The sequence below is a fragment of the Neopsephotus bourkii genome, unplaced genomic scaffold (assembly GCF_033783945.1).
Source record: "Neopsephotus bourkii isolate Nb327-2 ecotype Australia unplaced genomic scaffold, CSIRO-AGI_Nbou_v1 NB_1350, whole genome shotgun sequence".
Taxonomy (NCBI): Eukaryota; Metazoa; Chordata; class Aves; order Psittaciformes; family Psittacidae; genus Neopsephotus; species Neopsephotus bourkii.
Genome location: NW_026901829.1, coordinates 2,369,197 through 2,397,171, shown reverse-complemented (window position 1 = coordinate 2,397,171; position 27,975 = coordinate 2,369,197). Strand labels below are relative to the sequence as shown.

The 27,975-nt window shown below is 38.6% G+C and overlaps 2 protein-coding genes across 8 annotated transcripts in view; one reads left to right on the top strand and one right to left on the bottom strand.

Annotated features, from left to right (window-relative positions):
• Positions 1–77: 77 nt before the first annotated feature.
• HSPA13 (heat shock protein family A (Hsp70) member 13) lies at positions 78–5,228 on the top strand. The gene is made up of 5 exons (XM_061366671.1): positions 78–177; positions 1,372–1,712; positions 2,374–2,587; positions 3,183–3,350; positions 4,368–5,228. The coding sequence occupies exons 1-5, from the start codon at positions 153–155 to the stop codon at positions 5,036–5,038; spliced, it is 1,419 nt and encodes a 472-aa protein (XP_061222655.1). The 5' UTR covers positions 78–152; the 3' UTR covers positions 5,039–5,228.
• Positions 5,229–9,643: 4,415 nt separating this feature from the next.
• LOC133219387 (multidrug resistance-associated protein 1-like) overlaps positions 9,644–27,975 on the bottom strand; it is a 33,192-nt gene continuing 14,860 nt past the window's right edge. For all 7 annotated transcript variants that reach the window (XM_061366676.1, XM_061366678.1, XM_061366679.1 and 4 more), the window contains 16 exons: positions 27,265–27,441; positions 26,584–26,751; positions 25,332–25,518; positions 23,800–23,869; positions 22,797–22,857; positions 21,588–21,807; positions 20,943–21,097; positions 19,685–19,840; positions 18,457–18,656; positions 17,530–17,656; positions 16,076–16,177; positions 13,787–13,930; positions 12,979–13,137; positions 11,787–11,953; positions 10,621–10,815; positions 9,644–10,120 (listed from right to left, as the gene is read on the bottom strand). In XM_061366676.1, coding sequence (XP_061222660.1) covers positions 10,009–10,120; positions 10,621–10,815; positions 11,787–11,953; positions 12,979–13,137; positions 13,787–13,930; positions 16,076–16,177; positions 17,530–17,656; positions 18,457–18,656; positions 19,685–19,840; positions 20,943–21,097; positions 21,588–21,807; positions 22,797–22,857; positions 23,800–23,869; positions 25,332–25,518; positions 26,584–26,751; positions 27,265–27,441 — 2,400 coding nt within the window. In that variant the 3' untranslated portion in view covers positions 9,644–10,008. The remainder of the gene's footprint in view (positions 10,121–10,620; positions 10,816–11,786; positions 11,954–12,978; positions 13,138–13,786; positions 13,931–16,075; positions 16,178–17,529; positions 17,657–18,456; positions 18,657–19,684; positions 19,841–20,942; positions 21,098–21,587; positions 21,808–22,796; positions 22,858–23,799; positions 23,870–25,331; positions 25,519–26,583; positions 26,752–27,264; positions 27,442–27,975) is intronic.

The following is a 27,975-nucleotide window of genomic DNA, read 5'->3' as shown; positions in this document are numbered from 1 at the left end:
CCTCCACTACCGTACACCAGCTTGGGTAGGGCGGGCGGGATTCGCGTACCAGCAGTCCCGTCGTGCCGTGCCGTGCCTCTCCCCGCCCCGCCGCCCGGAAGGAGCCGTCAGCAGTCGGTGTAGGCGGATGCTCGCGGAGCCGGCTGGCAGCGATGGCAGGGCAGATGGCGGTGCTGGGTGAGCAGGGCCGGGGACCTGTCAGGCCGGGGCGGCTGAGGGGACGGTGCCAGGGGGTGAGGGGAGGGGCGGCGGCGGCGGCGGAACGCTGGTGGCTCCTGTTGCGGCCGTGGTGGCCTCCGCTTGGCGGGGCTCAGGCACGTCCCGTCACCCTGCCTCGGGCTGGGGCCTTTGAGGAAGTCGCTGACTGCCACCGCGGGGCTTGGTGGGGCTGTCGCTGCCTTGCCCGCTTTGTCAGCGTTATCACGCGGGGGTTCCCTGCGGCCGGCGCGGAGTGTCGCCCTGTTGGGAGGGCCCAGGTGCTCAGCGCCGTATTGCGAAGAAAGGCCTTGCGGAATTGGCGGCTGAACGTAAACCTGTTCTTCTGTCATTGGTCTGTGTGCAGCTGTGCCCGCCCTGACCTGCTGGGGAACAGGGCTTATCCACTCCTCGAAACTTCAGCTGTTTAGAGTTCTTCTGCAGATTTTGTTTATTTATTGGAACTTCCCTCCCTCTCTTCCTTCCCCCCCCCTCCCTTTGCTGAGGCCTTATTAGGTTTCTTGCTTTGTCAGTTGAATATATGTAAAATAAGATTTTAAAAGCAATCTATTTCACACTTAAACTACTCTACCCCTTGGTTTCAAGGCATAGAGAAGATTCAGAGATGTGGGAAGATACTCTCTGGGGGCTATGACAGAACCAGGAGGAGTTGGCATGGGTTTGCATCTCCTTGTGTTCAGACTTCTGTTGAAGCTGGAGGAGATGTTTGACTTGGGAGTTTGTCATTTCACTGTGATTTTGTGCAGCCTCAATAAGTAGATGTCCCTTAGGGAGGGGTCACTCATAGGCAGTTCCCCTTCAAATACTAATTAGCCTATTTCTGAAGTACCTTGCACAGAGCAAAAGAATTACTGCAGGGTGGTGTTATTGTCAGTTTTGCTGTACCTCTTGGGCTTTTTAAAGTCGCTGTAGCATTTAATGGCTGAGACATTTGACTATTCTAACTACGTTTTGTTGGATTAAGAGACCTGAATTTGCTGGTGACCTTTAATGAAACTGAAAAGTAATTGAGTAGCTGAACAGACTTAAGGGCATGAAATAAAGCCACATGAAGTGTAACGCATAATACTGTTATGTATTAAATATGTGTTCACTGGCTTGTAAGTTTGCAGCAGTAGCTACTCTAACCCTGTTTTTTAAAACTCTGTGTTTCAGGTTCAGCTGTTTTGGCTCTCCTGTTAGCTGGCTACCTAGCACAGCAATACTTACCAATGCCTGCACCAAAAGTAATCGGGATTGATCTTGGCACAACTTACTGCTCTGTTGGTGTCTTTCTTCCTGGAACGGGGCTGGTGAAGGTTATTGCAGATGAAAATGGGCACAACAGCATTCCAAGTATAGTCTCTTTCACGGACAAAGGCGTCTATGTAGGATATGATGGCCTAGAACTGGCTGACTCAAACCCTCAGAACACCATATATGATGCAAAAAGATTCATTGGGAAAATCTTCAGTTCAGAAGAACTGAAAAGTGAAAGTAGCAGGTATCCCTTTAAGGTGAGTAGCCTTCTCCTTCAGTCTCTCCAGACAGTAAGCTATGGGATGCTTGAAACATGTAGTAACTAGCTTGTCTAACCTTGAGTCACTCGGCTAAATCTTATATGTCTGAAGACCATAACAGGTATCCATAGAGGGGAGGAGGAAATGGTTGTAGAAGCAGCATACTTCTGCATGAGAGCTGATAGTGATTTTCCAGAGGACCCGTTCCGCTACTGTGAAATATGTTTTTGGGTAACCTTCCAGCCCATTTTCTTAAAGGATAAATTTCAACTTGAAATTCTCACTGTGAAGCTGCTGAAACTTCAGCTCCCCTCGTAGTCTAAAATTAAAAAGTCGTAGGGTTAAAAAGCATTACTTTTATCTTTGAATGGGGTGTTGAAGCTTTCACACAGTTGCTAGGTCTTAACTTTTTGGTTTTTAATGTGTCTTATATGAGCGCAGAGGGCGTCACTACTTTGGATATACTTGGATCCCTTAAGTCACGTTTTGCATAGTACTCATAGTCAAGGAATAGAAGTTACTCAGGAAGTGGAAAAGCACATTTATATTTTTCCAGAATACACAGACTATATGCAAATAAAACATTTGGTGGGAGTAGGGTGGGAAAGCATAAGAAGGCGGCTTCTTACATGTGGGTTGTGTTGCTTTTTCCTCTTAGATTTTCAACAACAATGGATCAGCTGAATTTTCTTTGACAACTAATGAAACCTTTCGCATCACTCCAGAGTATATTGGCTCTCAGCTGCTGCTGAAATTGAAGAGAATGGCAGAAGACTATATTGGCATGCCTGTTTCGAAGGCAGTCATCTCTGTGCCAGCAGAGTTTGATGAAAGGCAACGGAATTCTACCATTAAGGCAGCTAATATTGCAGGTGATGCATCCTTATTCTAGTGTTTTTCTAGGAAATCTTAAGGTCTGTTTCTCCAACAGTAAAGTCTTTGGAGAGGGTACAGGCACAGCAAATCAGCAATGGAGGAGCTCCGATGGGATTTTTGGTTTTTGCAGACCATTAACAGGTGTGAGGAACAGCAAAGAACTCCTGGGTACCAACAGGTGCAGCGAACTAATGCAGATATAGGTAGCCAGAAGAAGCAAGTTTTGCTTCAGGGAAAATAATCTTTTTGGCAATCTCCAAATAGAGATTTAGTCCAGAGCACCTGCTGACAGTAATTTAAACAAAAAATGGAACATATCAGTCTCCTTAGCAAGATTTCTGTGGAAGAAATGTGTTTGGGCAAATCATGGTTCATTACTTCACCCTGATGCTTTAGGCTTGAGTATGGAAAAGAGTTCATTGAGTATTACTGCTTAGAAAACTATTTCCTTTAGATCTGACATTTTACTTAAGGTAAATTTGCTTAAAAAATACCAACCAACCAGCTTATGGTCAATGTCATTATGATGTGAGAGCTGCACTTTTCTCAGATGTATACCTGATTCTTGCTTGGTATCTTTGCTCTTTGCAGGGCTAAAAATTTTGCGAGTCATCAATGAACCCACAGCTGCAGCTATGGCTTATGGACTCCACAATGCTGATGTGTTTAATGTTCTGGTGGTGGATTTGGGTGGAGGAACCTTGGATGTGTCTCTGTTGAACAAGCAGGGAGGGATGTTCCTTACGCGAGCCATGGCAGGTGAGAAAAACTCTGTACTTTCTCAAGCAGTGGGGGGAAAATAAAAGGTGCACCTAAAGTCACATTATAGGGCCTTTTAGAATGTACCAGCCTTGTTGCAAAGTGTTCTCTGAATGTGTTCTCAGCTGCCTTTCACGCACAATTAGGTTTGTGACTGCAGTGCTAACTGCTTGTGTTGCCTTCAGTTTTGATATGAGCTGCTGCTCAGTCCAGTAGGAGTGAACAGCAAGACATAATTCAGCAGCTTCATTTAGACAGAGACCCACTAAGTGAATTCCTGTTTTCAGTCAAAAAAAAAGAAAACCCAAACGGTGAAAGCTTTGAGAATATTGTTCAACATGAACGAAAGTCTGCAGGTCATTTCTCTTTAGCTCTGTTGAATGGAAAGCAATTGTTTTGAAAGGTTTTGGGAACACGGAGTATTCTTTCAGTAGGAACTGGTTATGTATATTCTCCTGCTTTAGGCAGGGTATATACATGTACTTCAGTGGCATGTGTTTTTTCATGTGCATGAAGATGTTGAATAACTTGAAACTGGTAGAACAATAACCCTGATAAAGCCCTACTGTGGAAGTGCTAAGAGAAAAACTCATTCCAGGCAGAGAGGGAAATTAGCTGGAAAAACAATTTGCCGTGAGAGATTGCACTTCAGTTACAGGGTTCCAGCTCGAAATTTGTCATTACGTGGTTTCTTCTTCAGAAATACCTCTGAGTTCACAGCCATGGCTTTTTCCTGTTAAAGTGCAACAGAGCAGTTCCAAGGGAAAATCATTGAGGGGAGTAGATTCTATAACTGTTGCTAAATAAAAATCTGGAAATTACTACCCATCACATGTTCTTCAGTGGACAATTAATGAAATCTGTTTTCACAGCTCTTTTTGCTCTTGCGCTATGCTTATGGTCCTACTGTCATTGTTCTGGCCCTCAACCACCATCTCCCTGTAAATGAAAAGGTGTGTGCTGCTTTCTGAAGCTTTGAGAGTGATGTGTCTGATGCCTTCTATTCTGACGTTTCAGGTAACAACAAACTTGGAGGACAGGATTTTAATCAGAGGTTGATGCTGTATTTATACAATCAGCTCCATCAAATGTATGGCTCCCTGCCAACGAGAAAAGAAGAAATACATCGCCTCAGACAGGCTGTGGAAGCAGTTAAGTTAAATCTAACTGTTCATGAGACAGCTACGCTAAGGGTGTTGTTGACCATGCCAGAAAGGAAGCCTACAAAAGAACTTCCAGAGAGTGAGGAAAAACCAAACAATGTGGTGAAAGACGAGCCTTCACAAAAAACAGGAGACCTGACAAATCCTGGAGACACCTCAAAAGTAGAGAACAACTTTGTCAAAGTTGTGTTTGAAACAGAAATCTCTAGGAAGCTGTTTGAGACGTTAAATGAGGACCTTTTTGAGAAGATTCTTGTGCCCATTGAACAAGTGTTGAAGGATGGCCACCTCGAGAAAGCAGAAGTGGATGAAATTGTGTTAGTGGGAGGCTCCACCCGGATACCTCAGATACGCAAAGTTATTCAGGATTTCTTTGGAAAGGAACCTAACACCTCGGTAGATCCTGACCTAGCAGTTGTAACAGGAGTAGCTATCCAAGCGGGAATTCTTGGTGGGTCCTGGCCTCTTCAGGTCAGCGCTATAGAAATCCCTAATAGGCATTTACGGAAGACTAATTTTAACTGAAAAGAAACTCTTGCCTATTGCATCCCACCTCTCCAAAAGGGTACCCTGATGGTGCATACTTACCTGACTGGTGGTGGAGCCTAATCTTAGCCGTATTGTATTAGTTTTTTATTTGTTGCAGTTAGGTGTCCGTGGACACCAAACTGTGTTAAAGCTAGATGTTATTTTAAAGGTACGACTGGTTTCTGAAGTTCAGATGTCTGTCTGTAGATCGGATATCAGATGAAATGAAAATGCCAGTGGTTACACACATATGTTTTATTGCTAAATTTTCTTAGCAAGTCCTGTACAGGTGTATGTTTAAAATAAAAAGGGAGTGTGGCCAAGGCAACAGATAACGTGGTTATGGTACTGTAGGTATTCCCAGGTCCAATATATTTACTTTGAAAGAATGTGAAGCAGTGTTAATGCACATAGCACTAGCAGTGTTCAGCTTAAATTTATTTATTAAATTGAGTCATTTGAGCTTTTAAGCACCTTTCTAAAAGGCATGTTGCAGCTTGAATGAAACTTAGGCATTCACTTGATTCTTCTGCTGTTCATAACAGCATAATGGTATTGCTGAGGCTGTATGGCAAATTATCTCATGTTTCAGCCAAACCGTATTAAAACCTGTGCCCTTGCTACTGTAGCGTAAGCAAGGGCTTACTTTAGATCTGGTTTTGATGGTTGTCATACTGGTTCTGCTGTCATACCGCTGATGTTCTCCACAGAGAACAAGGGCGTATTGCCAGCTACATATACCTCCCTGTGCCCGAATTGAAAACTGCAGTAATTTTAGGTATATTAAAGCCACAGCTGAGTATCTTCCCTTGAATTTGACCAACACAAATTTCATTGTTGCGCATCTACAGGCACTTGACATCTTTCCCCTGGAGTACCCCAAGCTGCATGGTTCTTGGGGAGTGGCTGTGGGGCAGAAGGGATGGATTGTCTGATGACGTCTAGTTCTTGTAGTCCTAGTAAATGACAATTCACCCAACTATTTCACACTTTACATCTTTTATCTCTGATTTAAATTGTTTTGTAATGCCACTCTACTCTGAACATAGATCAGAGATTGTAGCTGTTCTTTTGGGAAGGAAGCAAAGTGTATAACTTGAGATTTGAGGTAGCACTTTTTAGGACTTCATTTTAGGTAAATGGTTTGCTACCAGCTATCTAGCAGATGCATGAGGAGAAAATAATGATCTGGGAAAAAAAATGGTGACAGTTCTCTTTGGAGGGATAAAATGATACTTAATGGCCAGTTGAATTATTCTATCTGTGTAGAAGTTTCTACAATGAAAACACATCATTCAACTTGGAAACGAACCCAGACTTATCAGAAAGCTCTAGTAACAGGTGGTTCTCAACATCTTGTATTCTGCAGAATAATTTTGTTTGTATTAAACTTGCCAAGATAAAGTGTGGGGCTTAGATTTATTGCTTAACATATAATTATATTAAAATAGGCTTGTTATTCTCCTGGCAGCAGGCCTTATTTATGTCGCTGCCATAAATCAAATGTGCCAATTCAGCTGTTTACATAGGTATTGTCTAAACATGTCTTCGAAGTAATCTAATTAAAAACCTCTTAAATTGAATCACAGTTGCACAACCATTCTATTAGCATTGTTTCACTTCACAGAGGATTCCCAAAACGCCGCTAACATCTGTTTTATTTCCCTGAGTTGAAACCACAGTGATTTTTTTTCTCATTTGAGGATTTTTTTCCTTTGTACCTCTTTCAAAGCGACCCTGTCTACATCTGTATGGAACCTCCAATATCTAAAACTCCTTCAGTGAAAGAAGTGCCTCTTCAGTGAAATCCTGGATGAATGGCAATATACAATATGGTTCTCATAAGCAGTTGCTATTTGGGGCCTTTGCTTTGCAGATACAAATGTGTGTGTTGGATTCATCACTTATTCCAGTGTCTTTGGAATCCCTGTGGCCTTTTGCCCTGCTGTAAATTCATCTCAAAGTCTACTGGAGTTACAGTAGGCCTTCAGTCTTCATTTTTTGAATGCACTGTGTAAAATGAGCAGACCTGTGTAAAAACAGAAGCACATCACAGTGAAATTATTAGAAGCTTTCTGCAGTTCTGGGACAATGTAGGTAGGAGTGGGAGAAACTTTTTAAACTGTTACACTCGGTGCAAATAAATGAAGTGGGGGATTTTTTCTTTCACAAGCTCCTTCAGTCTGGAGGAGTTAAATAAATCCCTTTCAGTGTTAATCTGGGAGTCAGAAGGGAGGACAAGTTGTTTACTTGTTAAAAAAATTAAATTCACAAAAGGGTATTTATTCAGATTTCTGTACAAATGCTGGGGTTTTTTAAGAAATTACTGTACATTGGGTATCTCACAATACATCTTTATTTATTAAATAACTTTCCTGAACCCTGCAGTCAAGTTATTTATTTTGTAGCTCTAGTCTACTTTGGCACACTGAATTTTAAAGATGACTCCACTCTAGTAAGTGGCTATTTCCAGGTATGCAAGTGTACTGCTTACGTGTCTCTCTTTAAAGAAATTGATATTTGAAGGCTGAAATCTTCCTACAATCCTCAAAATCTGAGTATGGTTGCCTGTGGTGGTAGGTCTGCAACAAATTTATATAGCTAAAGCTTGTTTTGCAAGTTGAAATTATGGAAGTCCAAGATGCCTAACCAATTATATGTTCCAATGCAGATGATGAAATGGATTTTATAAATAACCTTTTAGAATGTTTTTAATAAAAGCAATTTCTGTCCATTGGCTGTATCTTTGTTTCAGTTTCTCAGGGAAATCTGTAACAGCGCTGGTAGAGATTGAGGTCATTATCCCTCAGGTTGTCAAGGTGTTGCTGGAGTGACAGATATTTCCTGGGACATGACACACACAGCTGGGAGGAACTGGGGTATGAAGGGAAAAAAACCCTTTCTCCTCAAGCCTATGTTTGGGGTGGGGGAACAGAACTGAGAATAAAAGTGCAGGTTGGTACAAGTTTTGCAACTATGGCTGCAATGTGGAAATGTGTGTATTCCAGCAAGGAGAAAAGGCTTTCCCCTCAGCTGTCCAGTTTCTCCTGTGGTACTGCCAGGGAAGTGCAGAGTAAAAGCTAGAAGCAAGGCTGAGGGAAGGAACACCTGAAAAGATGCTGCCTGTGTTATTTTTGAATGCTGTGGGGAGGAAGTTGAAGCAGAGCAAGAGCAGGATCTGCTTCATGCTTCTCCCTGTGATAAGAGTCACGGTGTCCTTCTAAGACTCAACATTGTTAAGACTTTGCCCTTGACACCCTGGCTGTCCCTTCCTTTCCCTAACCCAAGCAACCTGCCTGGAAAAGGAGGCCAACCAGTAGCTCCTCAAAGGGATGAACAGTTGTGTCCCTTGTATTATATCCAGCCAAATGAAGCTCTCCTGCCCTGTCAGAGGCCCTCTGAGCACAGCTCAAGTACCTCCTCAGAGATCTTGGCAGTTATTGGCCCATGTGGGGCAGTCACCGGTGGTGGGTGTCTGTGAATATCCCCACAGGATGAGACTGGAACCTTAAATGCAGGAGAATTGCTGTTCGGAGGAGACAGGGCAGGAGGCAAGGTGTGTGCTCTGCAAGTACTGATGGCCTCACTTGGAGAAAAGAAGAAGCAAGCAGAGTGAAAAGCAGAAAGCTGTTCTCTCTCCTGAGAAACATTCTCTCACACTAGTCTCTCCAGGATTTTCCAAAGGTAATAGTTACTTGGGCAGGGTTGTTCCTAATCTAAAATCATTTTATTTTGTTTTGTGTAAGTGATAGTATAGTTGCGTTTTGCAGCCAATAGTACTCTGTGATGATGGTACTGTGTAACATAGGAAGACAGGTTTTCTTTTTTACCTTCAGGAGAAGATAGAGAATCGCTTACTTTCACTGTAGTAGAATCACATCTTTGAGGAACTTTCTGCAGAAAGCCCCCATTGCTTCTCACCACCTTTCTAAAACAGCAGATATGGCTTGCTTGCTATCAGGCAAGAAATTAAGATCCTACTAGACAGTAACCAGGTGTCAAGATTAAAGTAATATAACAGGGCTGTAGCCTAAACTGTATTCATTTACCTTGTGGGGTTTTTCTATTTTATTTTAAAGCAGTTCCTGGGGATCTTTTCTTAAGCTAAGGCTGCAATGATTCAGTAGGTATTAAATTTGAAGAGTTACAAGGACTGTAATAAAGATGATAATACTTATGTGGCCTAGAGAAGCATAGGCATGTTCACCTGACACTTTCAGTACATGTACATAACCTGTTCTGCTGCTGAATTAGTACTGAGGTTTACATAAAACCTACTAGCAAGGAGTTAGCTGCACCTGACACAATTTTTCCGTGCCACAATGTGATACTGTAATGCTCAGATACATTAGATGTGGGTTTCAGTTATATGGAATGTTTTTTCAGTTATTCAGAAATCATAAGGTCAAAAGGGAAGTTGATCTAATCCAATGGGGCAAGTTTATTGCCTCAAGAATTACCCAAGTACACATGCAAATACGCATGTTCTAAAAATCAGCACCAAGTGACATCTGCCTATATATCCACAGAATAAGCAGTCTTGGGGTCTTAATGAATTTGCAATCATAATTAAGAAGTAAATGGGCACAATGTCAGAGCAACTTAATGAAATACTATTTTTAATTAAAAACAGTGTGCAAACAACAAGATTTATTTTTCAGTCCGCATTTACTAGTGCAACAGTTAAAATATGCCATGAAAATTACTCCTTCATTCTGTTGTTCCAGTGTCAATATGATCAAAATAAGTGATTTGCATAAAACCAGAAAAGATTGTAAGAAACCTGATCAATATATACAGATTGTAGTTGTAGTAAAAAGCAATGCTGTGCGGAGCTTTTGAGCAAGCTAGTCATTTCAAATGGAATATAAAATACTCCATATATATGTGGAATGCCAGATATCCCTCCAGTGTTTACTGGAGTAAGGAATTCTTGTCTTCATTGAGTATTAATTCCTTAGTTTTTTTTATCTTCTTATCCCAGCCTCTGCAACCATTTCAGAAAAGGCACCTTTCTGTTGTAACAAATTATGTGGTGTATCATATTCTAGAATCCTTCCAGTGTCCAGAACAAGCACTCTACAATGCAAAACCAGAAAGATTACAGAAGAAAAATCAGCTCTTCAACTGTATTTTCCAGTCCTAATACAGATACCTGTGCATAATGGGAACTCTTAGAAGAATTACCATTGACCTATTTAATTCATTGGTTTCCAAAGCCAGGAACTCCTATATTAAAGAAAACAAACAGGCAAAAACCTTCTAAAAGTGGCATTTTTGCTTAATTGACAAAATGCTGTAGTTCATATATCCTCTATACAATTAAATGGTCTTAATAGCAGTTTATACCTGTACCTTAGCAGTAACGATATTAACTTTGTAATCAGAAGGGGGAAACAGAACATACTTATTGATATTCAGTTAATACTGATGCTCAAGACTTTTGGGATACCTTGGATTGTACAGATACAAAGACAATAAGATAAAAAATGTTGGAGCGTAAACTTTACTAAGTCTGAAAACAGTTACATTTAAAGGAAGCCATTTATTTTTAAAATGGCTTACCAAAACTTACTCACCTCTCCGAATCCATGACTGTGTGTAACCTATGGGCTATAGTTAATATTGTGCAGTTATGAAACTCTCTTTTGATGGTGGACTGCACCAAGTTGTCCGTTTCCATGTCAACAGAAGCTGTTGCCTCATCTAGGACCAGGATTTTTGTCTTTCGTAGCAAAGCACGGGCCAGGCAGACTAGCTGTCTCTGCCCAACACTGTTAAAAATACATGTGAGAAGATCAGGTTAGGAAGGGGAGAACAATATAAGGCTGATATTCTCTTCTATCTTGCTTAACAATGTTTTATACTTCTGACAAGACTAGTGAAATATGTTCACCTTGTTTTGAGTTTTCATTTATTCTTGCTTGGCATACCAATTATCGTGAAGATGTGACTCTTAAACACCTGTGGCTGAACTTTACAGCATAAATCTAGTCTTGCCTTCAATTTCCACATTCAAATTATAATGGGAGTAAACCAGATGATGGAGGACTAAACCACTTTTTAATAATATTCAGTGCAAAAGTTTGGATACTCCTACATGTTAGCTGTGGTGTTTGCCTTCTAGAAACTGCCTCCTGAAAATGATCTTCCAAAAAAAATCAAGTTGATATTCAGAAAGCTCCATCTAAGACTTGTCCCTTAGCAGCAAAGCAAAAAGCTTCAGCGTTGGTCTCCTTGAGCTTAGAGCCCTTTTATTTCAAGTGTCACCCTCCTTGCATAACTATGGGTTAATGTTTTACAAGGAAAAAAATCAGGTGCTTTGCCTAAGCAAATAAAGCAAAGGCCTAAGCTCTCTGCAGTTTTGTCTTCTTTCCATGCTCACTGCTTTATTGTTTTCTTTTTCTTTTTTTTTTTCAAGTATGCATAAACGAGCACTTTTCTATCCTGCTCTAATTAGAAAGTGCATGAATTGCCACCCTCCCACACCTTCCTTTACACCTATTCGTATACTTGAGCTGAAAATAGTCTACTTGCTTGGCTTCCCATACAGCACAGGCCAGAGGTCTTTATACAGTTGTGAACAGTTGGCCACCTCAAAGAAACACGTACTACCAGAATAATTCTACTTAGAATGACAGGAGAAGTGTCATTATACTGATACTTCCTGAAGGAAATTCTCTGGAAGGAACATAGTTTTACAGTACCAGAAAGTAACTGAAATAGCACTTTCTTGTTTATGTACCTGAGATCTTCACCACCTTCTGAGATCTCATGAAGGAGTTTCTTTGGAAGTGACTGGACAAAATCCTTTAAGTGACACTGTTCCAGTACCTCCCACAGTTCAAGATCAGAGTGTTTTCCAAGTGGATCCAAATTTGACTGCAATGTCCCAGAAAACAAGATGGGGTCCTAAATAATAGTAGAATGTAAGTGCACAATTCCAACACAAAACAGCCTGCCATAAATCCTTACATTAACATAGCAAACTGGGACAAATAATTTTGGAAAGGCAGACAAGGATTTTAAGGAATATATACATGTTTTTTCTATTCAGCTCATTTTTTGAAAGACCCAAGCTTTTTTTGTTTAAATATTAGCACAGTCTATGCTAAAGACAGCAAATATTACCAGGGTTAAAGCTCCAGAAAAGCTAGGAAAAAAAGAACAGACCTTCCTTTAGAAAACCGTTCGATACATTTCTTGTAAGTGATGTTAACATCACCCATGCACAAAAATGGGTTTATGAATGGCATTCAGGGAACATGCAGAAGCTCTTCAGGTGACCACTAAATTTGTGTTCAAGGTTTTACTTTATCCTAGAGCATTTCGATGTAAGTCATTGTACCAGCACGAACACAATCCTAATGATATGTGAACTAATCTTGAGTTTCCTGCCCTGTTCTGAAGTAAGCAAGGATGGCTTTACATGATAGACTGTAGGAGATTAGCTGAAATGCGTATTACACAATTTGTGGATACATGACTTTATTCCCTACACTCTTCACACATAATTAGAGTTATTTTAAATATTTTTGCCTTCAGGTGGGACTTTCCAACACCATATGTAGCATGAGCTATTCTAGCTAAGCCTGTTAAACTAAACCTGGCATTATAAAAACTATGTGGTCGCTCTGTTTTGAAGCTTCTTCCATGTAACTGCCAACATGCAGTTGTGACGTTTTCCAGGATAGCATTCTGGCAGCAGTGCTGAAGATTACTGGCTAATCAATAGCTGAGAGTCTCAAAAATTCAATTCTAAAGCCCAATACCCCATAACAGAGCCTGGTTTCAAAGATCAATAAATTTCTACTGGAGTTTTATGCCTCTGTCTCTTGGCAGCCCGTCTCTTGGAATTTGGGGTTATAATTCCTTCCCCCCCAAATAAAGTGTCCTGTGTTATTAAAAAAAAAAACAAACTCTAAAACACTTCTCACCTGTGGAATAATGTTAAGATTTCCACGTAGGTCATGGAGTCCAATAGTTGATATATCAATTCCATCAATAATTATTTTGCCTTCGGATCCCTCTAGAACTCTAAACAAGCAATTTGTGAGTGTTGATTTACCAGCTCCTGTTCTTCCAACAATTCCAACCTGAAACAGAAGGTTTCCTGATAAAGACTATAACTTTCCGTGTGACACATTCTATACGAAAAATTATGAATGAATTCAGTTTCAACTTTCAGTTCAAAACTTCAGCTGCTTTCACCAACATGCAATCCTATAGGTGGATAAAACTTTAAAACTCACTTTGGAACTTGACTCACAATCAAGAACACTCCCTCAGAAGCTGTACAGACTTTGCCTGGTTCAGTGGGAATTCTTGCCATTTCCCCTCCCTTTTGTCTAGTGCTCAGCTCAAACCAATGATTCTAAACTAGGTCTCGGTTACTGCTCTTTGAGCCCAAACCCAAAGTTAATTAGCACTGATCTGGAAGCACATTTCTCTACATAAGTATTCATCACAGTGGACAAGAGATTTAATTTCAAATGTGTATCTTCCTTAAAACTGCTAAATTCATAAAACATTATCCCGGTTTCTTTCAAGGAAAAGTATTTCTGCATAGTAGGAGAAAGTAGTTTTCTCATCTGTCTTTTCTTTAATGTCTTATCCACTTAGTATCTTTGCTGTTCAACATCATCCTGCTGTGTCTAATAATAGTGTCCTCCTATTAAATCTTTTCGAATTAGAAAGTTGGAAAACAGAATTTTATACCTCTGATTTATCTGTTATATACAGTACCTTCTCTTTACTCTGTGTCTGAAAAGAGACATCCTTCAAGGCTAAACCAAGATCCTTCCTGTACTGAGCCTTGTAGTTAACAAACTCTATTATTCCTCTATCAGGCCACCCCACTGGTGGTCTTTTTGATGTTATCCACGGTCCCTGAAATTACAACCATTGGTATTTCAGTATATGATTTTACAGGTGTTACAAATTAATAAAAACATTAGGAAAATTATATATATCTTTAAAATTCCCAGAAGGTTTAAGATAATTCCAATGCAATATAAGTGAAGGAGAACCTGCTTTCATAACCACTGGGCAGAAACATTCCAGCTGGGTTTCTTAGGGGTTCACAGTATCACAGTATGTTAGAGATTGGAAGGGACCTCAAAAGATCATCTAGTCCAATCCCCCTGCTGGAGCAGGAACACCTAGATAAGGTTACACAGGAACGTGTCCAGGCGGGTTTTGAATGTCTCCAGAGAAGGAGACTCCACAACCTCCCTGGGCAGCCTGTTCCAGTGTTCTGTCACCCTCACTGAGAAGAAGTTTCTTCTCAAGTTTAAGTGGAATCTCTTGTGTTCCAGTTTGCACCCATTGCCCCTTGTCCTATCATTGTTTGCCACTGAGAAGAGCCTGGCTCCATCCTTGTGACACTCCCCCTTTATATACTTATATATACTAATAAGGTCACCCCTCAATCTCCTCTTCTCCAAACTATAGAGACCCAGCTCCCTCAGTCTTTCCTCATAAGGGAGATGCTCCACTCCCTTAATCATCTCAGTTGCCCTGCGCTGGACTCTCTCCAGCAGGTCCCTGTCCTTCTTAAACTGAGGGGCCCAGGACTGGACACAATATTCCAGATGCAGTCTCACCAGGGCAGAGTAGAGGGGAAGGAGGACCTCTCTCGACCTACTAACCACCCCCCTTCTAATACACCCCAGGATGCCATTGGCCTTCTTGGCCACAAGGGCACAGTGTCGGCTCATGGTCATCCTGTCGTCCACTAGGACCCCCAGGTCCCTCTCCCCTACACTGCTCTCTAACAGGTCGTCCCCAGCCTATACTGGAACCTGGGGTTGTTCCTGCCCAGATGCAGGACTCTACACTTTCCCTTGTTATATTTCATCAAGTTATTCCCCGCCCAACTCTCCAGCCTGTCCAGGTCTCGCTGGATGGCAGCACAGCCTTCTGGCGTGTCGGCCACTCCTCCCAGCTTAGTGTCATCAGCAAACTTGCTGATAGTACACTCAATTCCTTCATCTAAATCGTTGATGAATATATTAAATAATACTGGTCCCAGTACTGACCCTTGAGGTACTCCACTAGATACAGGCCTCCAACTAGACTCCGCCCCATAGACTAGAACTCTCTGGCTTCTCTCCTTCAGCCAGTTCTCAGTTCACCTCACTACCCGATCATCCAGACCACACTTCCTCAATTTAGCTGTGAGAATGCTGTGGGAGACTGTGTCAAACGCTTTGCTGAAGTCAAGGTAGACCACATCCACTGCTCTGCCATCATCCATCCACTGTGTTATTTCCTCATAAAAGGCTACGAGATTGGGTTTGGGTTGTGGGGTTTTTAACATGTATACACTCATTTAAAAAAGTGCACTCAGTTTAACTGAGTAGTCGTTAATAGTTTGGTATTTGTTCCGTCAGATGACAGGAACTGAATTTAATCTGATGCCTAATCTTGCAGATATTTAAAGCACATTTTATGAGATATGTTTTGTTTTAAGAAGTGGAGTAGGAGATAACAGAAAGATGTGAACACAGACCAGGAAACATAAACATGAGGGAAGTCTAAAAGAGAATGAAGAAGTAGAAGAGAATCTTGTTTCTGAGACAGACCAAGGCTTTTCTGCCTCCATGCCTGACATGGGCACTAGTTTCAGAAAAGCACATTAACCAAGGCAAATCATGTTTAAGCAAATGTCTCTTCAGACAAGAGGAGAGTAACAGTTAGGGGTCTGACAGGCCTCTCTTCCCCTCTTAAATAAATGCTCCTCTTGGTTGCACATAGCATAGAAAGTTCACGTGCATTAGTCTTACTACAAAATCTACTGCTAAGAAGAATGCAAAGAATTTTATGGTCAAAGGAAGAATAAAACTGCTGTGACTATAAATGTAATTGAAGAAGCTAAATATTATTCTCAGCATAAAACAATAAGAGGAAGTATTTAAGAACAAATTATAACCTATTACCACTCATCAATATTAAAATCAATCTAGATAATTTTCTAAGCACATAAATTAAATATTGAGGAAGAATCCTCTCCATTTCAAGAAGAATGCTTACCTCTTTATCCATTTTTGCATATTCACAAATTCTTTCAATTGAAACTGCATTGGTTTCAATTTCACACGCTTTACGCACCCAAAAATTTAGACTCTGAATTATCTGGGGAAATAGTGGCATCATAGAACATAAACATTTGACTCTACCAGAATACAGCATATTAATTTCAAAACTTACCCTGAATTCAATCATCTCATAAGCTGCATGCCTAATCACAGAAGCCAAAAAGTATACAGAAAAGCATAGCACACCAAATGCACTGTCAGAAAATTACTGACCTCAGCATTCCTCTCAGCACTTCTTGTCTGCTTTCAGACTGCCCAATGGCTATTGTAATTTTCAGTAATACAACAGCTCCAGAAATCTGAAACTATTTCAGGATCTACAGAAAGTGCTCAGTATGATGTTGAAAGGAAAATCATATATGGCTAATACTGCAGGTACATTAATGCACTATTCCCTAGGTAAAGTAAGCTAGCAAAACAGAACAAAATGGAAGCAATTTGTAATGGAGATATGTATTTGGTCTATCATGTCTGCCAAATTTCTCATCTTCAAGCACTGGAAATGCTTCTGCAGACAGAGCCAATTCTGTGGTTAAATATTTCCACTCCTATAGGAAAACAGTGAGCCAAATGAATTCTTAGAGTCAACTGTTTCAAAAGGCTGTATATAACTAAAGAATGGCGTCAATTTGACATCAGATGAAGGTAAAAAACTGTGGAGTACCTACGACTACCATCACCACAAAAAATGGTATATAAAGGAGATTGTTCTTTTTCTGAATAATAGAAAATGGAACTCTTGCCAGTTGGGGGTGATATGGATATGCCAGGACAGGTAATTGTTTATATTTGTGTGTGTGTGTTCGTGAGTACCTGTCAGCTGTGTTTCTGAAGCACGCACTTACTACAGTGAGAATCTGGATACCGCTACACCCCTAAGAGTCATAAGATTAAAGAAATTTGGATGCTTAGTTTGTGTATACTTAATACTGAAGATTTATTTTAACTAGCAACATATCAGTACAATTTACCTTACTTCAAGACACATTTCATGTATTACTTTTACAAGGAAAATGCTAAAGTAAATGATTTTATTAAACCTTTCAGGAAGCAATCCTGCATAGCATTCAACAAGTGAACAAGGACTCAAATATGAACTATAATTGTACATGACTAAGCTTCTGATTTAGATTAACAAAACACTTAAACCATACCTACTGATTTTTAAATACATTTTTATTATTATTATTTCATCTAAATTGAGAAGTGGAAAATAATTAATGTGAAGCTTCCCAGAATTAAAGGAATTTAAAAGAAAACTCTGTTCTGCCCATGAGATTCAATCTCATTGATGCTACTGCGTATATCCACCTACCCAGCTTCATTGTATGTATTATTTCCTCTTCATAAGCAATGTGGGAGCAGCAAAAAAATTATACTATTACTTACATTTAGAGCATAGGATATAGATAAACCCACTGTAGAAGAACTCATGGTATTTCCAGCCAGTACTACAAACAGTGCAGCAAAGAACACCATTAAATTTCCCAGAAATTCAAGCCTAACAGATAGCCACCTGTTAGCAAATCAAGGCAAAGAAAAAAGTGAATTACCTACAAAATTTTTTATAGTATAGTGAACATGTTGCTAATATAATGACTCGTTGAGATCATAATGTTAGCAATTTACCCTAACAAAAGAGGTAAGTGCCATCATTCCCATTTTACAGATGGACTCGCCAGGGAAGATGATATATCTAGAACTGGTAGCACCGCTAAAAACTGAATGCAGGTCTCAACTCCTGGCTAGTGCTTCCTTCACTCGTTATACTGGTTTTCCTATCTGGAAAAGATTCAGGTATATGACTGAAAATGACAACTGAAATATCCTTGCTCATCTCTGCCTCTAACTGAACTGCATCCCAAAGGAAGGAGAGGAAATTAACTTATTTTCCTTAAACCAAAGATTCCATTCTCAAGACTTCTTGAGAGTTCTTCTCAGGTTTCTTCCATGTGAATTACTGAACTACAAGTTTGATTTGTTCATAAACTCGTAAGACAAATCTGAAATGTCATACAGGCCATGCTTATGATGTATTGGTAAACTTGTTTTTCTTCCCCTCTCCCTGCTTTTTTATTATATTCTCATCAGATGTTTTTTAATATTCTCAACAGAATATGCATGTTTTCTACAAATCTTTGGTACATAAAGAAGAAATCATCCTAGTGCTCATACATAATCTATGCATTCATTACAAAGACTGCTGGATAAATAGCTATTCTCTTTCTCAGTGGGTTTTCCCTGACTAAAGGTAAACAGTTGTGGAATTCTACAGAAGGTGGTCTCAGTCACAGACGCAGAACTGCTGTAAAGTACCTGTTTGAGATGATGCTGTTGTAGAAGTAAACCAAGTTCTCATACACAGCATCATTATTTTTTCTAATGAATCTCTCTTGGTGGCCAAATGCTCGAATTGTTGATCGCCCTACAAGAGTCTCACTGAAATGGGAAATCACAATAGAATGTGACGCTCCTGCTAGCCGTCGAATCTGCCGTGAGCTCGCTATGTAGTATCGCTAATAAAACAGTATAAAACAGACAAGACAGACATTTTAAGTTGCTACAGCTTATTTTACATTATTTAAAATATTTGCTATATTTATTTCCAGTTATCTGTCTAGTAACTCCTGTGAATTTTGAATATGATGAAGTTGGAAGTCCCTACACAGAAAAAAAGCTGTTTGCAAGGAGTATTAAAAAAAAACACCTTTGTCTCTTGGGGCACGTCAACATCATAATGCTTCTATAACTGCAATATAGAAATTAGTGGTAAGGTTAAATAAGAAAACATTATTTCCAAATTCTATAGAAAATGGGCTATACCACAAGTGTGTAACAATTAACTAACACTTCTCCATAACATTTCAAATTAGAATGTCCTAATTCTTTCTCAGATGAAAGTCACCCTTTGTTTCTTCAATGTATCAATGTAAATTCCTTAGCAGAGACTGAATCCAGGTCCTCTTTTTCTTCCCTTATATTCTTTTAAGGTCTTCAATCACAGACCATACTTCTAGCATCAAGAAACAGAAATGCAGCAATTAGTGTTTCTAAAACTTTACTTTTGGTTTCTCAGTAGTATAACTGACACTCTAGAAAAAAATACGGCACAGGTAGTCTAAGCATCATTCTATTTCATGTCTGCTGTTTCACAGTTACTTGAACTTTAAACATTAACTACAACATACACCCCATTTTTTCAGGTAACCATCAAATTTCTTGGTGGAATCTATATCAATATTGTACCTTCCTATATCAATATTGTATCTTCCTATATCAATATTGTATCTTCCTAATAAAGAGGAAAGCACAAAGTTGTTAAAAGTTCACAAGCACTGCAGGATATATTCAATTTCCTTTTAGGGAGCCTGAGGACTTTTTCTGAAAGCGATTTCACGTGTTCTTTGTATACACACACACATATATATATTTGGAGATACTTTTTTTTTAACAGTAAGGAATAATTTAAGCCTGTATCCTTGATTGCTTTGGATATGTCACCCACATAAATCCAGAAATCCTTGTAAAAGCTTAATGCAGTTACCTGGATAGTAAAATAGAAGTACCCCAGGGGAATAACTACCACTATGAATAGTGGTGAGGCAGATGTAATAACCAGAATGGTTCCAATAACATCTAGTGTACAATTTAGCCAAGTTCGTAAGTAGTAATGGAAACGTGAGTCCACTATAAATAAGTCCTGTAAAAATGCACAGAAAAAAATCAAGACTTTTGTGAGTAAATTCCACTAAAAACTTTGAGAAGGAATTCTTTAAAAATGGAATCAAACTAAAATATCTTCAATAAAAATTAGTAGGTTCCCCCCAATTATATCATAATAGAATGTATTTGTATACTGTTATTATTTTTCTAAAAGTGGAATAGACATAATAGCTTTTAGACTACCCATGGTATGTCAGAGAACAGGCTGAGAGTGTTCAAGTCAGAAAGAGACAGCTTTTGCTATTTTGTGACTCAATACTTACATAAAGCATATGAGACTGAAAAGGAAGCCAGGAATTCAAATCCTAACCCTTGCATACTCCTGTTAATAACTCTAGAACTGTACTGAAATATTACTAATCTCTTACTGTACATTGTAAAGCTTTTTCAAACCCAGTTTATAATATACCACTACCAAAGACCAGGGTCCTGAGTGGAACCTAAATCAACTGATCTTTTAGTGTATTATATAACCACTCTTGGGTCTATTCTAGAGAACATGGCTACCAACAGTCATTATATCTGAACTGATCAGTAGTGCTTTGCAATTATGTAGTTATGATGAGAGTGGGAACTATTAAAGTTATAGTAAATAACACTTGTTTATGTATTAGCAGTTCCAGTTAAAGCCAAAACACTACAAAAATAGAAAATATTATTCACCTTACGTCTATATACCTCTGAGAATGTGAATGTAATGTATCAATTGTATTTGACAAAAACATTTGAGTCTGATATGCAATATACTATCAAAGAAAAATACAAATTTTTTGAAACACAGATCAGGTTTATGTCTAGTAAACTTGCTGCATGGCAAAAATGGGTTTTGAGGAATGACCTCCTAATGATCTTGAAAAGGGTCTATACAACTTCTAATAACACATTTTGATGATTTTGTAAGAAAGTAGCTTGAGACAGTTCTTAAAAGTTTTATGCACTAAAATAACTTTCTATTGCTAGATATTGCACTAACTTACTTTCGTATCTTTCATTTTTCAACAACACTAAATGAAGTTAAATCCATTAGTCGCTCAAGCTTCATTTTCATAAAATGGAAAATACACGAGTTTTCCTTTTACCTTTGTGAATCTATTGATGATCTGACCTACAGGATCAGTTTCAAAACGCTGAAGAGGGAGATGCAATACATTGTCTAACAGCTGATGATGCAATGCCCGAGAAGCAGACAGGGATCCCCTGGTGATCACATAGGCACCGCAGCAAACAAAAAGACCTTACGAATGGATGAATTAAAAGACTGCATGAATGGCTGGGGAAGGAAACATATGGAGCTTGTATCTGTCACAGTTTTCTACAACAGTGAGCAATTCAACAGTCACATTTCATATCTTTCTTAGCTTTACAAATGCATATATTTGTAGATTGTTGATACATCTTACTACTTCATAAGTATGTTTTTCTTGCATGTAAGTCTCCCATGTTAGCATGCCACACGTCAACACTATTTTCCTTCTTCACTGAGATGCCAACATAACTTCATTAGGTTACAATTGGATGTTCCAAGAATTCACAGAAGTATCATAAACTCAAATAGCATTTTTTTCAGCATGCCTGTACATCTCCTCTCCCCAGGCTGAACTATTATACTGTGTGGCATACAATTCTGTTTATGAAACAGCCAGCATTATTTCTTTGCTAATACACATTCAGGCAGATCAGACTTGGCAAGTGGTGAGAAAACAGTCATAAATGCTCATCCTTGCCTTGTATGAGTCCCAGAAGTCCATAGATATGAAGTTTATAGTTTTGAGATTGTTTCCATTCTGTGAGATCACTAACTTTTGCCGTTTCTGCAGTCCAGGTGCTAAGCCATAGATTTTGTCCAACGGCTAGTGCGTTTTGTCCTAAATAAGCAGCTATGGTTAGCCACATCCATTGCCAGTTGAAGGCTTGGAGGTATTTCAAAACAACTGACATTTTCATCTAAAAAAAAAAAAAAATTATATATATATAAAAGTCATTATAACTGTTGAAGGCAAATACATATTACATAATGGGAAGTGGATACATTAAACTCAGATTAAATCTAAATCATTTCTTAATTAAATCTGATAACTTAGGTATATAAAATCCTACTATAAAAAGGTTTTCTTTCCCACCACACTCTGCTCTTTAAAGATACATATCAGAGGCAAGCTTGCTTGTGACACTTTCCAGTGTCAGACTTAAAAAATCTTACATGCAAAACAAACTTATATACAAACAAACAAACTTATATACAATCTTATCTTATATACAAAACAAACTAATGAACAAAACCAGATCAAACAAACAAACAAATGCAATTCAGTTTGTATGAAGCAAATCTTACTCTATTCATCAATGGAACTAGAAACCTTAGAACTGCCACTCTGGACTCCTGGAGCCAAGGAAATTAGTGTCAGCAGAAGAAAATTCTCATCCTTGGCGTAGATGAGCATTAATGAGGCTAAACTCAGCTAGGAAACTTGAAAGGTAGAACTGGTAGGAGCAGAATAATGATTCTTTGATTTAATTACAGGATGGAAATAAGCTCTACTTAGCACAAACTCTTCTATCTCTTCTGCTGATTCTTTTCTACCATCCATTTATCATCTTCTTCCCTTTCTCACCCCATTCTTATTTTAAGTAAACTACAGTTTCCCAGGAAGTTTTGACCTTCTCCACACTCAAGTTTCACTTGTTCTTTTCCTTCTACCTAGCAACTGGCAGGATTTTTTTAAATGGAGACTGCAGAAAGTGTGCTTCCAACATAAACTAATACTGCAGCAGTATCACCATGAAAAATTCCTAGTCTCTGCTCCAGCAGGTATTTAAATACATTTTATATTCAGTAATGAGATTTCAGGCAACCTTAAAAAGAAATAGAAAACTGCAAAACAGTACATTGTTATAAAACCTAATGTCAAAGCTTTTCTGTTGGTGATACTTACACCACCAGTGGCAACTTTTTCTTTATTGTTCGTGAGTAGTTTCCATTGATCAAAGGAAGAACTGCAAAAAGAAAACACTTTCAAATCTTCTTGTGAATCATCACACAAAGAATATGTTTGATTGTTCCTAAGCAAAAATTAATACTGTAAAATCTTGTAATTATTTCCTGTGGATCCATGAACTGTTCTCAGCTGTTCTATTTGTGTTATTACAATAATGCTATGGTCAGAAGACAACATGAGGTATGGCCGTTTCATTTCTTGTACCTACCTGTAGATAAATCCAAGCTTGCCCTGAATAGGCATCAGCTAGAGGTGCAAGACCACCCTTTTCTGAGACATGTAAATGTGGTGCAACTCAGGTCTCTCAGCCCTTATCTGGGCTCAGGATTAGAGATTACTATCTGACACATCCAATTCTACTGCTGCTGGACCGGGGTGGTTAAGCTGAAATGTTGTGCTGGCTAGTTTGAGTCTCTTCTACTTCACCTTTGCTTATCTTCTACCACCTCCAATATACCACTACAATGTTTTAAAAATTGATCTAGGAGGTCATTCAACTATTTGAAAGCCCAGAAGTTTTCATAAAGGTGGAAAAAGATAAATCAATCTTACAGGGGAAAAACAAAGAGCATAAACAACTTGTTAATACACCAAATTGCTGCCATGGAATTGTGGGTGCATCCACACTAGTGAGTTCAGTTAGCCTTCTGAAAGTTCCTTTCATTCCTGCTTAATGTACTTTGGTTCACACAGTGAAGCAGCCCACAAAACTGGACCTCTTGAACTCATGCAGCACATCATTAACTGGTTTTCTTTAGCATAAAGTGTAACCAGAAGACGAGCTCCAGATACATGCCCTCCAGCCAAGTGTTGATGGTCATTCAGGCTTCACCCATATTTGCATGGTGAAGCATAGTTGTACAGACTTCAGCACTTAGGATTGTTCTAACACTGCAACAGTTAAGCAAGGGCTAATTTTATTTATTATTTTAATACTTACTCTTTACATTTCAGCAGTTCTCTTTCTTGCAGACTCCTGCCCATTTGGCCTTCTTCTTTGGGAGATCTCACTACAGCAGAAAAAAAAATCAAAACATTTTTCAGTATTATGCCATGAGTAGATGGTACAGTACAGGAAGCTAGAAATTAAAAACTGGGACAAAATGATGGATGAGAGTACTTTATAGTATGAACTACTGAAGTCGACCTAGTCTTGAGACAGCAACTACATAAGACAGAAAGTTTTATGATCAAATTCTAGAACTGTGGCAGTGGGTAAATCTCCCCCAAGACCCGAGTCTCTTTGGCATTTCATTCTTGCTTAGTGAAAGTATAAGTATCCCTACAAATATTAACATTAGTGTTTATCTCAAAGTATTCTCGCATCATGGCTGGAAAACCAAGTTTGCTGCTCTTTGTGTGTTAATGAAAGGAGTCACCATTTTTTTCTTCCAGGAATGGGTTTGTTTCTTATTTTCGTATTTGATGTTGGTTTTGTCAACAGATCTGTCAAGACAAATATATGATTTTTAAACCATTCCATCCTGCTGAATGTACCTCTGCTGTATAATGTTGTATCACAACACATTGCATGCGGTTTCTTCTCCTCATTACTTTGTTTCCCCTTCCCTCACCTTATTACCCTTCATGAATAATACATATTTCCTTTACACAGCTATCTCATACTTTTGTCCCAACACAGTTAATTCAAGACTGCCCACTGCTGCCTTTTGCAAATCTGCTGTTCTGTCTTTCTGCTCCTCCCCATGAAACTCAAAGTGCTGGCTCCAGTATAGGGCCTGAATTAATCAGACCACCAGACTGTGCACTGTACTTACAGCAGACTCAATTTAGAGTAGCTAAACTAACTGGAGACCAGCATTGCAAACATCTGCAGTCATGTATCTGTTATAGGATGTTCTTGTCATGGGGAGAGATTCCTTCTCTCAAAATTAAGTAACCACAACTTTCTGAAGTACACAATGAAGACAGGTCAAACAGACTGTATTGTCAATGTACTTGTTTCCCACAACTCTCAAGAGCACACATTGAACAACTCAGGTAGAGAAGTAAACTAAGTCCTGATCCATTTTTTGTCTCCTACAGATGGACAATATTCTCTTAATCCTGCTGTGCTCCATGCAGCACTCTAAGGTGATGGAAATGGGAAACATCCAATATAAAACAGCACATAATCACTGACACTGCAAGATTAATTTTAAATGTCCACAAATTTTTTACTGGGTGACAAATCCTTAACAGAATTGGGTAACTTTGCCAGGCAATTCATACAGTATGCAAAGGTAGCAAACAGCTGAATAAGGTAGCATATTACACATTCATTAGTTGAAAGAGTAAAACATTTGATCTCAAGATATTAAAGCCTGATTTATTTTTTTCAGTGTATAACCTGTAATTCTATATCAAAATTTAGACATTTTCCAGCAATCATTCTATTTATTTTCCAGGAGGAATATTTTTAACATCTTGAATTAAAAGTACTAAGCAAACAAAGTATACAGATTTTCTCACCTTCCACCAGGCTTGTCTCTTCAGTTGTATGCTCTGCACTGAAGACTTGAATAAGCTCAGCAAAATTAGCTCTCTTTGAAACAAGTTCTTGATAGGTCCCCATTTGACTTATTCTGCCCTCTTCCATTACTATTATAAGATCGGTGTGAGGCAGGAATGTTACATTATGGGTCACCAATATACGAGTCTGAAACACAGTGTTTTCCATTTCTTCATATAAATACAAAGTGTATATTAAAAGTAGACATGATATGAAATATTCCAGTTATGATAACTGGAATGATATATGGAAATTTTCTGGGATTTTGCTCATTTGTCCACTCTATTATTATATTATTTATTGCCTACTTTACTATATTACTCTTAACTGCTGATTGTAATGTCAAACTTTCTGCTTATAGCTATTTACTATTACTTATACTTTTCTATTTCTTAATGTGTATTCTCTGCTCAAGAATGATTTAGATTAGGTTGTAAGGAGAAGAAGTAGATAAAGTAGATTTTAATCAACTACATGTAGTTTTATGATCTCAACATTAAAATCTGCTTACAAGTCTACCATTTTTAGTGTTCTTGCTTCTGCCACATACTTATAACCCATGGAGCAGGTAACTTGATAAAAGGGAGAAGGGAGAAAGGGAAAGCAGAAGACATTTGCTTCATAGTAAGTAGTGTATTCATAATAGTAAATATTTCACAGTAATACATGTGTTTTGCAGTCATCAGCCAGCAGGAATGATCTGTATTAATTCATAACACTGAGAAGAGATTTTTTACAAACTATCTTACCTTCCCGCATGAACAGTTTTGAAATGGGAGAACCTATTCCTTCTGATCCACTTTCCCCTAGGAATTTCTTTGTTCAGTAAGAAGCCTTTCTTTCTATAACCTATTTACTGCAGTGAGGCATCAAGAGTGACCACAAAGGGCTTCACCCAGCCTTTTATACACAGTGGCACTTCTCAGAAACTGCCAGTAAAGAAGAAATAGGCAAATATTATGTGAATCTTTCAGACTCTCATGTCAGGTAAGCTCTCAAATCTTTTTTTCTGGTCTGTTCTATCTCTACCCAACAGCCTTCAAACTGGTACAATCAGCTGTGCTTTCAATTTAGCCTCTTTAAGCAGAATAATTTTCATCAACACACTAGGTAATGGATGAGCTTTTGCAGAATGACTGAGACTTCTACTGTGTCCACTGTATTGTGCAAACCAATTCATCCCCAAATTGAAAGGAGGCCGCCCTACTTTACCTTGTTTTTTAGGAGACCTGAAGGGCCAATTATCTTCTCAAAAAGGTGTTTCCCAACATGTACATCTACAGCAGACAGGGGGTCATCCAGAAGATACAGGTCAGCATTGCTGTACACAGCTCTAGCGAGACTCACTCTCTGCTTCTGCCCTCCACTTATATTGACACCCTAAGAAAGCAAAATAATCCACATTTAAATATGAAATGCTAAAATGAAATACTGAGTGTATTACACTCAGTCTCATTAGTTTTTTCAGATAATCAAAGTAAATTTTATACTAGATACGAATATAGAAAGGTAAATTTGGATTTTCAAGTAATTAGAATGAAGTTTGAGCTCTGTTGATTAAATTCTCACTCTAAAATGGGTGAATGCAAGGTAGTTAGGAAAATTAAAAAAAATTACTTTTATTTACAGTCATACAGGCAGTTTTACGTTATAGAGGGAACCCTCTGGGAACAGAACAGGGCTGACTCAAACTTCAGTATAGAAAAGAACCATTTTAAGTGTTCAGAGTTTGGACAAAACTTAAGTTCAAAGTAAGTAAGCTAATAAGGATATCTGATAGATTTACTTGGCTGAGCACTGATTAAGTCATCGGTATAAGTTATCAAATAAGTAACACATAAAAACATAAACGTTGTAACTTATTGCATCATTTCTGACCCCTCAAATTCTCACCCTTTCTCCAATCTCTGTTTGGTCTCCATTCGGTAACTGTTCCAAATCTGGCAGTAAAGCACAGGACTCTAAAACAAGTTCATAGTATGGCCTATGCAGATTTGCACCAAAGAGAATATTTTCTTGTAAAGTGCCATTTTGAATCCAAGCCTGCTGAGAAGCATATGCCACTGAGCCCTAAAAAGAATTGGAAACATTTTATTTACTCAGGCTTTGAACACAAAAAAAAGGATTTAAAAATATGTTTGAAAATCCATCTTTTCCTCAAAGTAACCAGTAATTACCTCCAAAATTATTAAGCTGTTTATATTATTAAACTGTTAATATTTCAATTAAGTCTGGTAATAAAAACAATCTGTTGAATAGTCCTGTATAACAGTTTGCCTGTAATTATTACAAGAGCACATGCTGTGAATAAACCCAACAGAGCTGGAACTTATATTGAACAGCCTTTCAGGGAGAGATCTTAGTGACAAACAGGCGTCTACTATAAGATTTACATACAGCAAAATGGGTCTGTATTAGGTATATCAAAATACAGTTTGACTGTATTTTTATATTACATGCTGTGGAATGTGTCAGCATGAAATTAGAATTAGAAATCAAGGTTAAAGAACAGGAATGATAACTGGAAATGCTCGTAAATCTTTTCTTACATTCAGCTACATGCTCTGTTAAATTCTATTAATTTTACAACAAATTGATAGCACA

Coding starts and splice junctions, on each gene's coding strand:
- HSPA13 (XM_061366671.1), top strand. CDS start 153: ATGGCAGGGCAGATGGCGGTGCTGG. Junction 1,713..2,373: donor GTAGCAGGTATCCCTTTAAG/GTGAGTAGCCTT, acceptor TTTTCCTCTTAG/ATTTTCAACAACAATGGATC. Junction 3,351..4,367: donor CCTTACGCGAGCCATGGCAG/GTGAGAAAAACT, acceptor CTGACGTTTCAG/GTAACAACAAACTTGGAGGA.